Here is a 13,507-nt window from a genome sequence, read left to right as displayed (position 1 = left end):
GGCCCTCCATTTTTAACATCAGTCACCAACATTTCAAGTGAGGCTCTATGGACAGCAACTACATGCAACCCCCATGCATGGGCATTGTCATCCTCCATGTACCAGCCTCCCCCTCATGAGGTGGATTCAGAAGGAGAGAAAACGAGAGTGAGTGTAGTAACAAAGGGAAAATAGTGGCACATGCCCTGGCAGATCTTATTTCTGAGCATTCTCCCAGACAGTTAAAACCCTGATGGCAAGTTCAAATCAGGCTGGCTTACTCTGCCAGTCCCAGAGTAGGAAGATGGGTCCCTTCCATATCCCTGCCTGAAAAGTAAGGTGCCATTTCCTGCTTGTCTCTCATCTCCAAGGCAAATGACATGCACTGTGCAGGCCAGCTTCAGATTCCCAAGAGCTTGACCAGTGCACAATGGTCTTTTAAATATGCCATAAGAACCAGGAATCCCATGAGGTCACAACAATGAGGTATATTTTACCTGCGGTGAGTGGGAGAACTGACTGAGTGGGGAGCCATATTGGCACAGTGCTTGGTCAATGAGGCATCAAGCAAATCAGAAATGTCAGATAAACACCAATGCTATGTGAAACATCATCATCTTTGCAGACCTGTTTGAAGTAACAAAAATGGAGATCCAACAATAAAGTTTTAAATGTAACATTGATGTTGGAATATGTTGAATAATAATAATTCCAAGACAAACAAAGCTAAGAGACAAATGTGAAAATTGAAGATATGGAGTTCCAATAATATATGTTTCTCAGTTTAAATAAACCTAAAGCTTGAACTGGTGACAGACATTTGCCATAAGAAACTTGTAGCATTTTGCCGATCACAGGCAACTAACTGGTGAACAAGTGAACTGATGTTACAGGTCCTGAATGTCTTCTCAGTAAACAGTCTCAAAGTGAATGAGAATGTGAGACCAACTCAGCATCTACTCACACATGCAAACCGAAAGGTAACATATAGTAGGTGTAAGTCCCATTGACAGCGGAGATACTAAAAAATGGAAAGAAAGAATAAGTCAAGGAGTCTTTCTTTGAGGAGCTGGCATCTGATGATTATACAGTGCAGAAGCAGGCCCTCTGAAAGCATCCCACCTCCCCTAACCTATCACCCTGCATTTCCCATAGCTAATCTAGCTAGCCTGCACATCCTCAGACACTACGTAATTTAGCATGGCCAATCATCTAACCTATACATCTTTGAACTGTGGAGGGAAATCAGTGCACCTGGAGAAAACCCACACAGACACAGGGAAAACATGCAAACTCCACACAGACAATCACCTGAGGGTAGAATTGAACCTGGATCCCTGGTGCTATGAGGCAGCAGTACTAACCACTGAACCACCACACCACTTGCAAGTGAAAGCTGAAGAGGCAATTATCATAGAGCAGTAGAAGAAAAAATGTGATAAGGAAGAAAGGGCAGACAAGAAAAATGCAGTTAAAGAAGCCATGAGCTGACATGAAAGGACTTCATCTGGAGCCTGAGAAGGGGAGAACTCCAATAAAGATTCAGCAGATATGAAAGCAATGAGATGATTTGTTGGATTTATGAACAATCTAGCAAACTTCTTGTCGAATTTGTCATCAGGAGTGCTAAGCTCACTGGTAAGTATGCTGGTATACAGAACAAGAAGCAGATTTTGTTCAAATCAAAATTGTGGCAATAACAACTGGACATACTCTAGAAGCTGTCAATCTAGCAGAAACATTGAATCTGAAAAAGAAGTATCTTGTTCTGATCAAACACTCATAAAAAAATCAACAGACCCCAGGGAAGACCCATCAGCCTGGGAACAAAAGGATACCAGAAAAACTGGCAAGACTAACTTTTCTTTGTTGACCATGGATATTAGGTAACCTTAGGTACATTGTGGCTATAAATGCTAGTGCATGCAAATTTTTGTTTCTTTTAATGAAAAGAGGAATGTCTGGAGAAATATCAGTGTACATTGCATACTAGCTGACTTGCTGTCATCATGTGCCCTCTACTTTTGCCGTAACTTGCTTTTACTTTAGTCTTCAGCAGCTATGAAAACACATTATTTGAAACAGTATTTTTTTGTTTAAAAAATTTTATAAATCTAGTAAATTTTTAAGCACAAAATTGTTTTTCATGTGCCTGACCAGACCTGAGCTGGAAGAAGAGCGGAATGCACTAATATTACAGTCTGCATCCAATAAGAAGCAGTTGAAGGAAATTGAGGATAAAATTCTTGAGACCCTTGAGGGCTCTGAAGGAAACATTCTGGAAGACGAGAGTGCAATTAAAATCCTGGACTCTGCCAAAATTATGTCTAATGAGATCAGCAAAAAACAGCAGGTAGGAATCCAACAATGAGTTCTCAATACCTACATTCGATGCTTATTTTTTGGAAATCAATGTAACATGGATTTTTGTTTGAGAAACCTGTTCCCTTCATGTGAAATTTTTATCTTGCTCCATTGCATTATGGGTTACCACCAAAATGTTTATTTAATAGTGTTTTAATAATGGAGTGAGGAGCAAAATGTAGGAACAGAGCAAATTTACAATGGAGAAGGAAATTATTTGGCTCATTTTATCTCTGCAATCCAAGAAAGAACTATCTAGCCTATCCCACTTTCTAGCTCTTGGTAGGAATGGCACATCCAGTATATGTTATTTAATTTTACCTTTTACCTTTACAACTCTTTCTGGCAGTAAGGACCACTGATTCCTACCACCTTTTTTGGGTAAAGGATTTCTTCTCAAATCCCCTGGAATCTACTGCCAATTACTTTAAGTCTATTACCACTGGCTTTGACTCTCTACTAATGGAAATCATTCCTTCCTAGTCTCTCTATGAGGCCCATCATAATTTTACACACTTTATTTAAAACTCCTTTCAGCCTTCTCTGTCCCAAAGGAAACAATTCTATCCCATTCAATTTTCTGTCATTGCTAAAATTCTCCATTGTTGGCATTATCATCATCATAATCACCACTGTGCTGTCGCTGATGCTATTGCATCCTTTCTGTAATTCAGCACTGTTGCTGTGGCTTATCTATGTTTTAATATCATTCTAGCTTGATATCCTTCTTCTTACATTTAATGCCTCATCTAATAAATGATAGTATCCAAATGACCATAGCCACCTTACCTGCCCATCTGGATATCTTCAGAGATGTAGAGACAATCACTTCAAGGCCCCTATATTCCTATACACCTATCAGTATTCTACCATTTATTGTGTATTCCCTTGCCTTGTTCTCTCTAAATCCATTACTTTGTATTCCACTGGATTGAATTCAATTGGTTATTTTTCTGCCTACCTAAACAGTGCATTGATAATTATTTGCAGTACATACTTTTCTTCCTCACTATAAACCAGACATCCAATTTATTTTATCATCTGCAAATTTATTAATCACTCCTTTTCCATCTACGTCTAAATTGCATTTAAAAGTAATGGAGTTAGTAGCGCATCTTGTGGAACTCGATAGGAATTGGTCTTTGACTCACATGGGCACCTGTTGGCCATTCTTATTTATTGCCTGCCACTTGAGCCAGTTTTGGATTGAATTTGCTACCTGCCCTTGAGCTCCGTGGAATCTTATATTTCTGATCAATTTTTTATGTAGAAAATTGTCAAAAATGTTTCTAAACCCAGGTTGGCCACATCAAGCCCACTACTGTATCCTTCCTGAATCTGTACTGTAGGTGATGCCAGACAAAACATTTGCCAAGTTAAATATAACTTCCTCCCTTTTGTATTCCAGTGCTCTTGGGAGAAAGGCTCACAATTGAGTACTCCTTGTACCTGTATCCTATGAAACATTTGTGCACCTTGATACCTTTTGTTATTCACAGTTTCTAGCCCCTCACTATTTAAAAAAAAACTATTTTTGGTCCTAAATGAATTACCCCATATTTACATTTGCTTAAATTTGTCTTTGTATTTTTCTGCTCCTATCTTACTGTTCCTCCAAATTTAGTGGCACCTAAAATCTTAGATATTTAACTTGTATCCTTCCATCCATGTTACTGATATTTAGGGTACAAGGCTGGGACTCATCCCTGGGGATCAGAATTTGTCACATTCCAATTGTCTCTACTCTCTTACATTCTAACCACTTATTAGTTCATATCCACGGTTACCTCTTAGATCATGAGAGCTATGTTTTGGTGATAATTCCTTCTGCATGATATCTATGGAAGTCCTCAAGGCAACATACATGGCTCCCTGTTCATTTTGTAAATGAACTCCTCAAAAGTTTAGATAGTTTAATTAGGTATAATAAATCCATATTGATGCTTATGTTTGTTTAAATTATCATTCATTACGATACCTTAAAACCAAGATTAAACAGATAGGCATGTCTAGATTCACTTAACCTCCAGTCTTTAATAGCAACATTTCCCATTTTCTTATCAATTTCCAAATCATTGGAGTTTTGGGATATTATGATTATTGCTCCTGCAATTTTCACACCAATTTCTTTTAAAGTCCTAATGTGCATAGCATCAAGTCCTGTAGATTTATCAACATTGAGTACAAATAATTTCTTAATTTCTTTTGACAGTATCATAGTTTGATGCAGAGCACATAGAGATGAACATTTTGCAGCATCTTTTCCCTTGCTAACTCTTTGTTAGTGCCATCTAATATTTCTCCATTCCTGTTGTTTTACTATAGCTCTTTCATATGTTATATCTAGTTTCCATTGGAAAGTTATACTGTTTTACTGAATTTGCTTCCACAAACATTTCAGGAAATGCATTATAGAATGTAACAACTTGCTGTATATATATATTTCTTCTTGTTGCCTCTGGTTCAAAACCCTTCTTGATTTTGAATATATCTATCAAATTTTGGATTTATTGTTGAATTCCCTTCTACCTCTGAAATTTTGTCCTCTTCCTTTATTGTGCACTTGGATACAAATTATTCTGTTCTGCTTGCCCTGCTAATGGAGGGTATTATTAAATTGGAGAGGGTTCAGAAATGTTGCTGGGAATGTACCAGGATGTTGCTGGGAATGGAAGATTTGAGTTTTAAGTATAGGCTGGATAGGCTGGGACTTTCTTTCACTGGAATGTAGCAAGTTGAGGGATGACCTTACAGAAGTATATAAAATCATGATGGGCATACATAAGGTAAATAGCATGGGTCCTTTCCCTAACTGTGAGGGAATTCAAAACAAGGGGGCATAGTTTTAAGGTGAGAGGGGAAGGTTTTAAGAAAGACTGGAGAGGTAACTTTTTTACACAGAGACTGCTTTGTGTGTGGAATGAACTGCCAGAGGAAGTGGTGGATGCAACATTTTATGACATTTAAAAGACATTTGAGTTAGTACATGAATAGTCAAGGTTTCGAAGGAAATTAGCCAAACGCAGGCAAGTGGGACTAGTTTAGTTTGGGAACATGGTCAATGTGGACCATTTGGACTGAAGAGTCTGTTTCCTTGCTGTATGACTCTATGACTTACTTAAATTTAAAATCTTGGATTTGAATCTTATTTTTCTCTTGAAACCAAATATCAAATTAAATCATATTGTGGTCACCATTTACAGCATGGGTTTTACAGTTAGATTACCAAGTAATTCTGCTGTATTACGCATTATTAAATGTCCACTTTCTATTCTACAAAGAAGGCATGAGTGATATTATTAGTTATTGGTACAATTACTGCTAGATCTACAGCTATTTTACACCCTTTATTCACTTTATATTATTTACCATCTGTTTTAGATCGCTGAAAGGACTGAACTGAAGATTGCAGAATCTCGTGAAGGATACAGACCAATTGCTAAGCATTCTGCTATTCTTTTCTTCAGCATTGCAGACCTGGCCAATATAGACCCTATGTATCAGTACTCCCTGAGCTGGTTTGTCATGCTGTATGTCCACTCTATCCATGACAGGTAGGAATATCAAAGTTGTAGGACATTACAATTGTTGCATTTTGTTTGACAGAATCACAATTCAATGAAGGACTGGGAGTCACCCTTCTTAAAATTAATGATGTACAGCTTAGGCATAGAGGATAGAAGAGAGGCCAAGGGTGGGCATGCATTGGAAGGAAACATTGATATCTCAGTAGTAATGGATGTTTAGAATCTTGCAAACGATAGAGTTGGAGGGAATGAGTGCATCTGTTATGGTCCTGCTGATGGTAATGCAGAACAAATAAAATCTCAGAGTGAAACCTGGCTTCATGGATTAGCAGTTTTATTTCTGCAACTTGTCTACCATAGAGGTCAGTTACTAAATATATTCACAAGAGGCTGCCAAAGTTATTTTAACAAAAGAACCCGCCTTGGAGAAAAGTTAAGCTAATTGTCACTTTGGGGGGTATGGGATAGATTTGGATCTGCTGCCCCAGACATAGGTCAGAGGCACTGCTTAGTGTCAGTGCAGGCAGGTTAAAAAGCTTGCCTTAGTATCCTTGGATTTTGTCTTGGTTGTGTGGTTAAGTATTAAGCCCTCTGGCCCTCCATCACTCAAATCAAATCTCCATGCCTCGTTCTAAGCATATTCAGGCCAATCCAAGCCCGTCTATCCACTCCCAATGGTGCCTCATATCCTCCATGCCAACCAATGCCCTTCCACCCCATGTCCAATGACCCTTTGTACTCTTCATGCTAACCATGCACCTCCACCCATCTCTGTGGCCCTGTTATAGGTCCTATGTCAACTTAATCCCAACTCATGACCACCTTTTGCTTTTCCACCATGCATACCAACTTACCTTATACCCACCACAGGCAAATCTCAGATGCCATGCCAAAATGAAATAAAATAAAGCTCTAAGCATCTATTACATTTTTCATTATAGAGAAAAAGTATTCATGAAAATACATTCAATACATTTAATTCTGAAACACTAAATTTCAAGAACAAACATTTATATTTATAACACCACATCAAAGAAAAATGACCCCTTAATAATGTCTTACAGCTGTGAATTAATCTGTGAACTTACAATCCTCCATTGTGATAAAGAAAGGTCTTTAAAGTTGTCAAACAGAAATATGCAGTAATGATCACCCTTGGGGTTATGTCAACAAACATCTGTTGATAAATATGGAACTGATATTTCTCACCCATAGGCAGGCAATTTTATTTAAAATATAAAGGAGATTTAAATAACATGATATTTGACTATTTTATTACGTATCAGTACTTAAATAGCATTTACATCTAAAGCATTTCATAATGGGATACATAATGCAAGTTGTGGCATTTAATGGAGTGGAAATCAGATCTGCTTGTCCTGCACAATGAGTTTAAATGGTCCAGTCAGTCCATAAACTATTCCTTTGTGTTTCCTAGCCCATGAACTTTCCCCTATCCTGAAGATAAGATTTGCCAAAAATGGGATCCAGATTTCCAGACCTAGATCCTAGTCACCATTTTTAAAGGTCCCCTGAATCTTCCTACGTCATTTACTTTTTCTTTGTGAAGCTTAAGGGCAGCATTTTTACAAAGAACCCACATTTGCGTTTCCCAGTTACATTTGACTAGGTTGTAGAGAGTAATGCTCAGAGGTGATAAAAAGAAATATAACATCTAAGTGGTGTAGTAGATCACAGATAGCAGTGTATAAGTTACACCCATAGTCCATATTTGATCTGTTATACACAATCAGAATGTAAAATGTGGCATTCAGCTTGATGGCACATTTTTGACTCTGCCTGCTTCATATGCTACTTGAGTTCAACAAATATAGAAATTTTGAAAGACCTTGGCAATGTTCACTCTGTGATGGATAATTCCAAAGTCACAGCCAAAGCAGATTGGAATAGCAAATATGAAGGGATACAAGACAGGGATGGAAAGCAGATCAGAGCCAATAAATCAGGAAGGAAAATACATTTTGATTTGAGTGTGCCAGAAGGAAGAATTGATTGATGGTATTGTACTCATCAAGACTGATAGGTTAAGTGGGGGAAATAACAGAAATTAATCTAGTTTTTGAAATGGAAAGTTTAGAAATTATATTATTTAAGAGATTTGGTGAAAACATAGGATGTGAAATGTTTGAAAAACAGCAAATCCTGGAGGTCTGAAATAAAAATGTTTAACATCACATTTGTAAAGAGAAAAGACAAGTAAAAATTTTGGATATAGACCTTTGAATTTTTTTTTTGTTTTGCTATGATAATTCAATAATATATATAAACTGTATGGAATAATGAGAAAATGAAATAGCCTGCATTATTGCCAAAAAGAAGCAAATCAAGATAAATCAAAGGTGAATTATTCTGACCAGTGGAGTATAAAGGCCTGAAGTAAACAAAAATACTCTCTTTATAAAAGTTTCTAAGAATGATGAGTCTTTTGATCCAAATTTTAAAATTCCTAAATTTGGTCCTTTATATTATTTTTGTTTATAAGAAACTTGCCATTTTCCATTCTATGTGTGTTACTAAGTCAAAACATTTAAACATCCATACTGTAGAATGTAGTTTGATAATTGGTTTCATAATATATGGTCTTATGATTTCCTCACTAGTAATAAGTCTAAAATCTTGGAGAAGCGTCTTCGTTACCTGAATGATCACTTCACTTATAACCTGTATTCCAATGTTTGCCGCTCTCTATTTGAGAAGGACAAGCTGCTCTTTTCCTTCCTTTTATGCTGTAATCTACTTTTGTAAGTAACTGTTTTTATAAAATCCTCTCTCACCGTTAGTAATTTGTGAAGAAATGTGTTTTGTTGACAACAATTAAACATATTGATGATATCCATACAATTATTTAATAATATAGAAAGGCATTGGATAAACACTTTTATATGGCTGTTTACAGTTTTGATATAAAATGATTTCAAAGAAAAATGTACAGAATATTACATTTTAGTTGAAATCAGGGAGCAGTTTGGGCAAACAACTGTGATTTTTCTATTTACATACAGGGCTGGAAATAATTTTGAGGTTGGTGGATTCTAATACTTTTGTGGATATTATATTCTGGATAATAATTGTTAGAACATCTAACTGTAACTGGATGAGGAAGAAGTGAAGTATTAGCCATACACAACATTAATAGTGGATGATTAAAATTTGGGATGCTCAAGAGGCCTGAATTGGAGGAGCAGAGATCCTGAATGGCTGGGGGGATGGGGGTGAAAGGGATAATGTCATGGAGGCATTTGAAAACAAGAAAGAGAATTTTAAAACTCCTGTGCTGCATTACTTAAAACCATTGTAAATCAGTGAGCATAGGAGTATTAGTTGAATGGAACTTGTTGTGAGTTGAGGCATAGGCAGGAGAGTTTTGGGTGACTTTCAAGATTACAGAGAGTAAGATACAAGCATATCAGTCTTAATGCTGGAAGTCTGAAACAAACACACAGAATGATGGAGAAACTCTGTGGATCTAACAGCATCTGTGGAGAGACAAAAAATGTTAATTTTTCAAGTCTGGTGTGACACTTCATCAGAACGCAGTAGAATGTAAAAGGCTGGCCAGGGGTAAATTGGAATAGTCAAGACTGGAACATGAATGAGCGAAGGCAGTAGTGGTGTCCAGTAATGGTTCAGAGATAGATATAGCTGGTCTTTGTAGTGGCTTGAATATCTGGCTGATAACTCAACTCTTACAAAAAGTCTTGTTCAGCCTCAGTTGCTGGGGAGAAGGATGTAGTTGCTGTCTCGTGAAAGGATTTTGTGGAACCAATGATAGCTCCTGTTTTCCCAGTATTAGTTTGAGGAAATTGCTGTTCTTCTTTTACAGGAATAGAATTGTCAAGAGAAGTAATTCAATGGTGGAACTGAATGCTTGCATATACCCATGAAAACTGACTACTGTGTTTTCAAACAATTTTGCTAAAATGCAGCAGGTAGTTGAGAAATAAAAGGGGAGGTTCAGTGGATAAATCCTTGGACTACACCAGAGCTAACAGTATGGGAGTGGGAAAGATAGTTTGAGTTGAATCTGTGGATAGACAAAACAACAAGGGATAGCACAGTGGCTTAGTGGTTAGCACTGCTCCTCACAGCACCAGGGACCCAGATCCAATTCCAGCCTCGGATGGCTGTTTGGAGTTTGCATGATCGCCTCAAGTCTGTGTTTGGTTTCCTCCCACAGTCCAAAGAGATGCATATTAAGTGTAATGGCCATGCTAAATTGTTCATAGTGTCCAGGGATGTGCTGGCTAGGTGTATCATCCATGGGGTATGCAGAGTTACAGGGATAGGGTAGGGATGGTGGTCTGGGTGGGATGTTCTTTGGAGGGTTGGTTTGGACCTGATGGACTGAAAGGCCTGCTTCCACAATGTAGGGATTCTATGATTCTATTACAAGCAACTACAATGTCACCCAGCTGTCAGACAGTCGAGAAGTGTTCAAAGAAGATGCCAAGCCCAAACATGGCAAAAGCTGCAGGCAAAACAACAAGACAGGATAATTTAATTGCCTTGGTAGATCACAAGGAATTCAGTAATATGAGGAGTCAGATTGGACTCAAAACATTAACTTTTTCTCTCCCCATAGATGTTACCAAAACTGCTGAGCTTCTCTAGCACTCTGTTTTATTTATGTAATATGATCCAGAAAATGTCTTCTGTATATTTGTGGTTTACTGTTTCTGGCACAGCTCTGTCATTCCAAAAATGATTGGATAAATTCCTGGAGACATAATTCTAACATCAGGATGATCGTCATTTGGAGGTATGCTCAGTGATGGTTACAAGATGCCTTACAATCAAACATGTAAGAACATAAGAACATTGGGTAGGGAAGGTGGTCAGCCATTCAGCTCCTCAAGCCTGCCTGCCTTGCTAATTAGATCATGCCTGCTTTGCCCAGGCCTTAAGTCCTCTTTCATGCCAGCTCCCCATTGTCCTCAACTCACCACTGGTATGTCAAAAAATCTATCTGCCTCCTCTTTAAATAGTTTCAGTGATCTACTGATTGTAATTGTTATTATAATATCCATTCTTCTCAGGCTCCTTTTGTCACATTAGTCTTTATCCCTCAATTAGTATCAAACCTCAATCATCTTATTACACCACATTTGACTAGTTTGGCAAACGTTTCCTGAAAATAGGAATGAAACCCAAGCACAATGCATATGCAACCTTTCCTGTTTGATTATATTTTGCATAAATTTCAAAGTATGAAATAAGTGTACATTAGTGTACAATAATAATGCATTTCAGTGAAAGTAACTTCACTGAAGGGGGTGCCTGGGCAGTGATGTCGTGGTATTATCACTAGACGCGTAATCCAGAACCCCAGGTTAATTTTCTGAGGACGTTGATTCAAATCCCTCCATGACAGATGGTGACATTTGAAATCCATAAAAATCTGTCATAAAAAGCAAGTCTAATGGTGACCACTGCCAGTTGTTATTAAACCCCATCCAGTTCACTCATATCTTTTCAGAAAGTAAATCTGCCATCCTTATTTGATCAGGCTTACATGTGACTCCAGGCCCACAGTTATGCAGTCGACACTTAAATACCCTCTGGGCAATTAGGGATAGACAATAAATGTTGGACCAGACAGCATGGGCACAGTGGTTAGCACTGCTGCCTCACAGTGCCAGAGACCCGGGTTCAATTCCTGCCTCAGGCAACTGACTGTGTGGAGTTTGCACATTCTCCCCGTGTCTGCGTGGGTTTCCTCCAGGTGTTCCGGTTTCCTCCCACAGTCCAAAAAATGTGCAGGTTAGGTGAATTGGCCAAGCTAAATTGCTCGTAGTGTTGGGTGAAGGGTAAATGTAGGTGAATGGGTCTGGTGGGTTGCAGATCGGTGTGGACTTGTTGGGCCGAAGGGCCTGTTTCCACACTGTAACTAATCTAATCTAATCAAAGTCTATTTCTCATAAACAAATTTAAAGAAAACCTATGGTTTCAGTATTTCGTGATTCCATTTTAGTAACATTCACATTGTCTTCCAGTGTTCATTGTGAACTGGATTTCTGCCATTTTAAGTAACTTTTATCATTACATTTTTTGTTCTGTCCTTACCATACTGAAATGAAAGAAGGAAATCTTTCACTTTAAACTCTCAAGCAACCTTTGAATTACTTAAATTAATCGTTTATTTTCCACCTTTTCATCCAGGGCAAGACACGACATCAATTATCACGAATTTATGTTCCTGCTAACAGGGGGTGTAGGATTGCAGAACAAGTTAGCAAACCCTGATCCATCCTGGCTGCAAGACAAGAGCTGGGATGAGATCTGTCGTGCAAGTGATCTACAAAGCTTACAAGGACTAAGGTAATAGTTAGCTTTTTGCCAGTCTGCCAACATTGTTACAGGCTGGTTATTATTCTTCTCACCAGTTTTAAATAACCATATTATATCAGATTAAAAGTACAAGGAAATAACTTTTAAAAATCAAAACTAGAATAGTTTTTCATGAAAATCTGGAGTTCTTAGGCCCCCTCATTAAATGTGATAAAACTTTCACAGATACTTTCAAAATATGACACAAGAATTTTTTTCCTTTGTATAGAAGTTATACAATTGAAGATGCATTTATTATTATTATTTATTACAATTTAACTGCTGTTACCCAGTCTTTCTCCTCCTATATGAGGTTCATCCCATTCTCCACTTTATGGAGAAATGTAAGCCCATTGAACCTTAACACCAAGCATTTTGTTTTAAAAATGCATACACTATATAGATAAGCCAATGGCTCATTGGTCAAGGGGTATGATTCTGGCTTTGGAGCTTGTACTGAAGTGGCATGTGAGAGGTCCTGGCTTCAAATCTGGACATGCCCTGGCTATTTGCCTTCAGTATTTTCAGGGCAGAAAGTGTTCCTTTGAAGTGTATTTTTTTGACTTGTGGTAATCTTTCTGTTCTTTAGTCTAAAATGTAATTCGCATACAATGATAGTGTTTAGTAATAGTGCTTTTAACTTTTTGTTGTTATAAAACCTTTAAGACGTGAAACCTTGTTCTGTCATCATTTCTGTTGTTAACAGTACATTTACATTTCTTTTTAAAAGTTATCAGCCTCTACAGAGATCAGAAATGTTAATTTATGGAGGTACAAAATTAAAACATATACATACAAGATTTGCTGTACTCTTCTGCCCTCGCTTGAAGATCTCACCCTGCATGCTACAGCCAAACACCAACAGTCTTCGTTATTCATGCATTTACTACCTACATTTGTTTCTCTTTCCATGCTTCAACCAAACCTTGGACAGTCAAGGAAAGATGCAGCTATGTTTCACTTTGATTAGGACTGCCATCCCTGATTGACAAGACATTTTACTCACTGCTTGTGGCAACCTAATTCTGATTTGTCGACTATAATGTTCATGTTTTTTTGTCTGATACATTGAAACCTAAGATGTGCAGGCTCCCCAATGAGAACACAAAATAAATTTTAAAACTATCAAACTAGCTGATCTCATGTGATGCTGTTCACTGGCAATAGTAATTAATATCTGTGTTTTTCTATTCCTGTAACTGAATTTCTCTTTATCATTGTTGTCATTCTTTCTTTCCTCCTCTAATTTTGCTTGTCAAAGAACAAAGAGAACAAAGAACAATGCAGCA

General features: G+C 37.6%; 1 protein-coding gene across 1 annotated transcript in view; it reads left to right on the top strand.

Moving 5' to 3' along the window:
- dnah12 (dynein, axonemal, heavy chain 12) overlaps positions 1 to 13,507 on the top strand; it is a 260,737-nt gene that overhangs the window by 211,979 nt on the left and 35,251 nt on the right. The window contains exons 57-60 of the mRNA XM_060835852.1: positions 2,140 to 2,332; positions 5,725 to 5,897; positions 8,492 to 8,632; positions 12,051 to 12,209. Of these exons, the coding sequence (XP_060691835.1) occupies positions 2,140 to 2,332; positions 5,725 to 5,897; positions 8,492 to 8,632; positions 12,051 to 12,209 (666 nt within the window). The remainder of the gene's footprint in view (positions 1 to 2,139; positions 2,333 to 5,724; positions 5,898 to 8,491; positions 8,633 to 12,050; positions 12,210 to 13,507) is intronic.

This window comes from Hemiscyllium ocellatum, chromosome 14 (genome assembly GCF_020745735.1).
Source record: "Hemiscyllium ocellatum isolate sHemOce1 chromosome 14, sHemOce1.pat.X.cur, whole genome shotgun sequence".
In the NCBI taxonomy this organism is placed as follows: Eukaryota; Metazoa; Chordata; class Chondrichthyes; order Orectolobiformes; family Hemiscylliidae; genus Hemiscyllium; species Hemiscyllium ocellatum.
The sequence above is the reverse complement of the archived record's forward strand: the minus strand, read 5'-3'. Positions and strand labels throughout refer to the sequence as shown.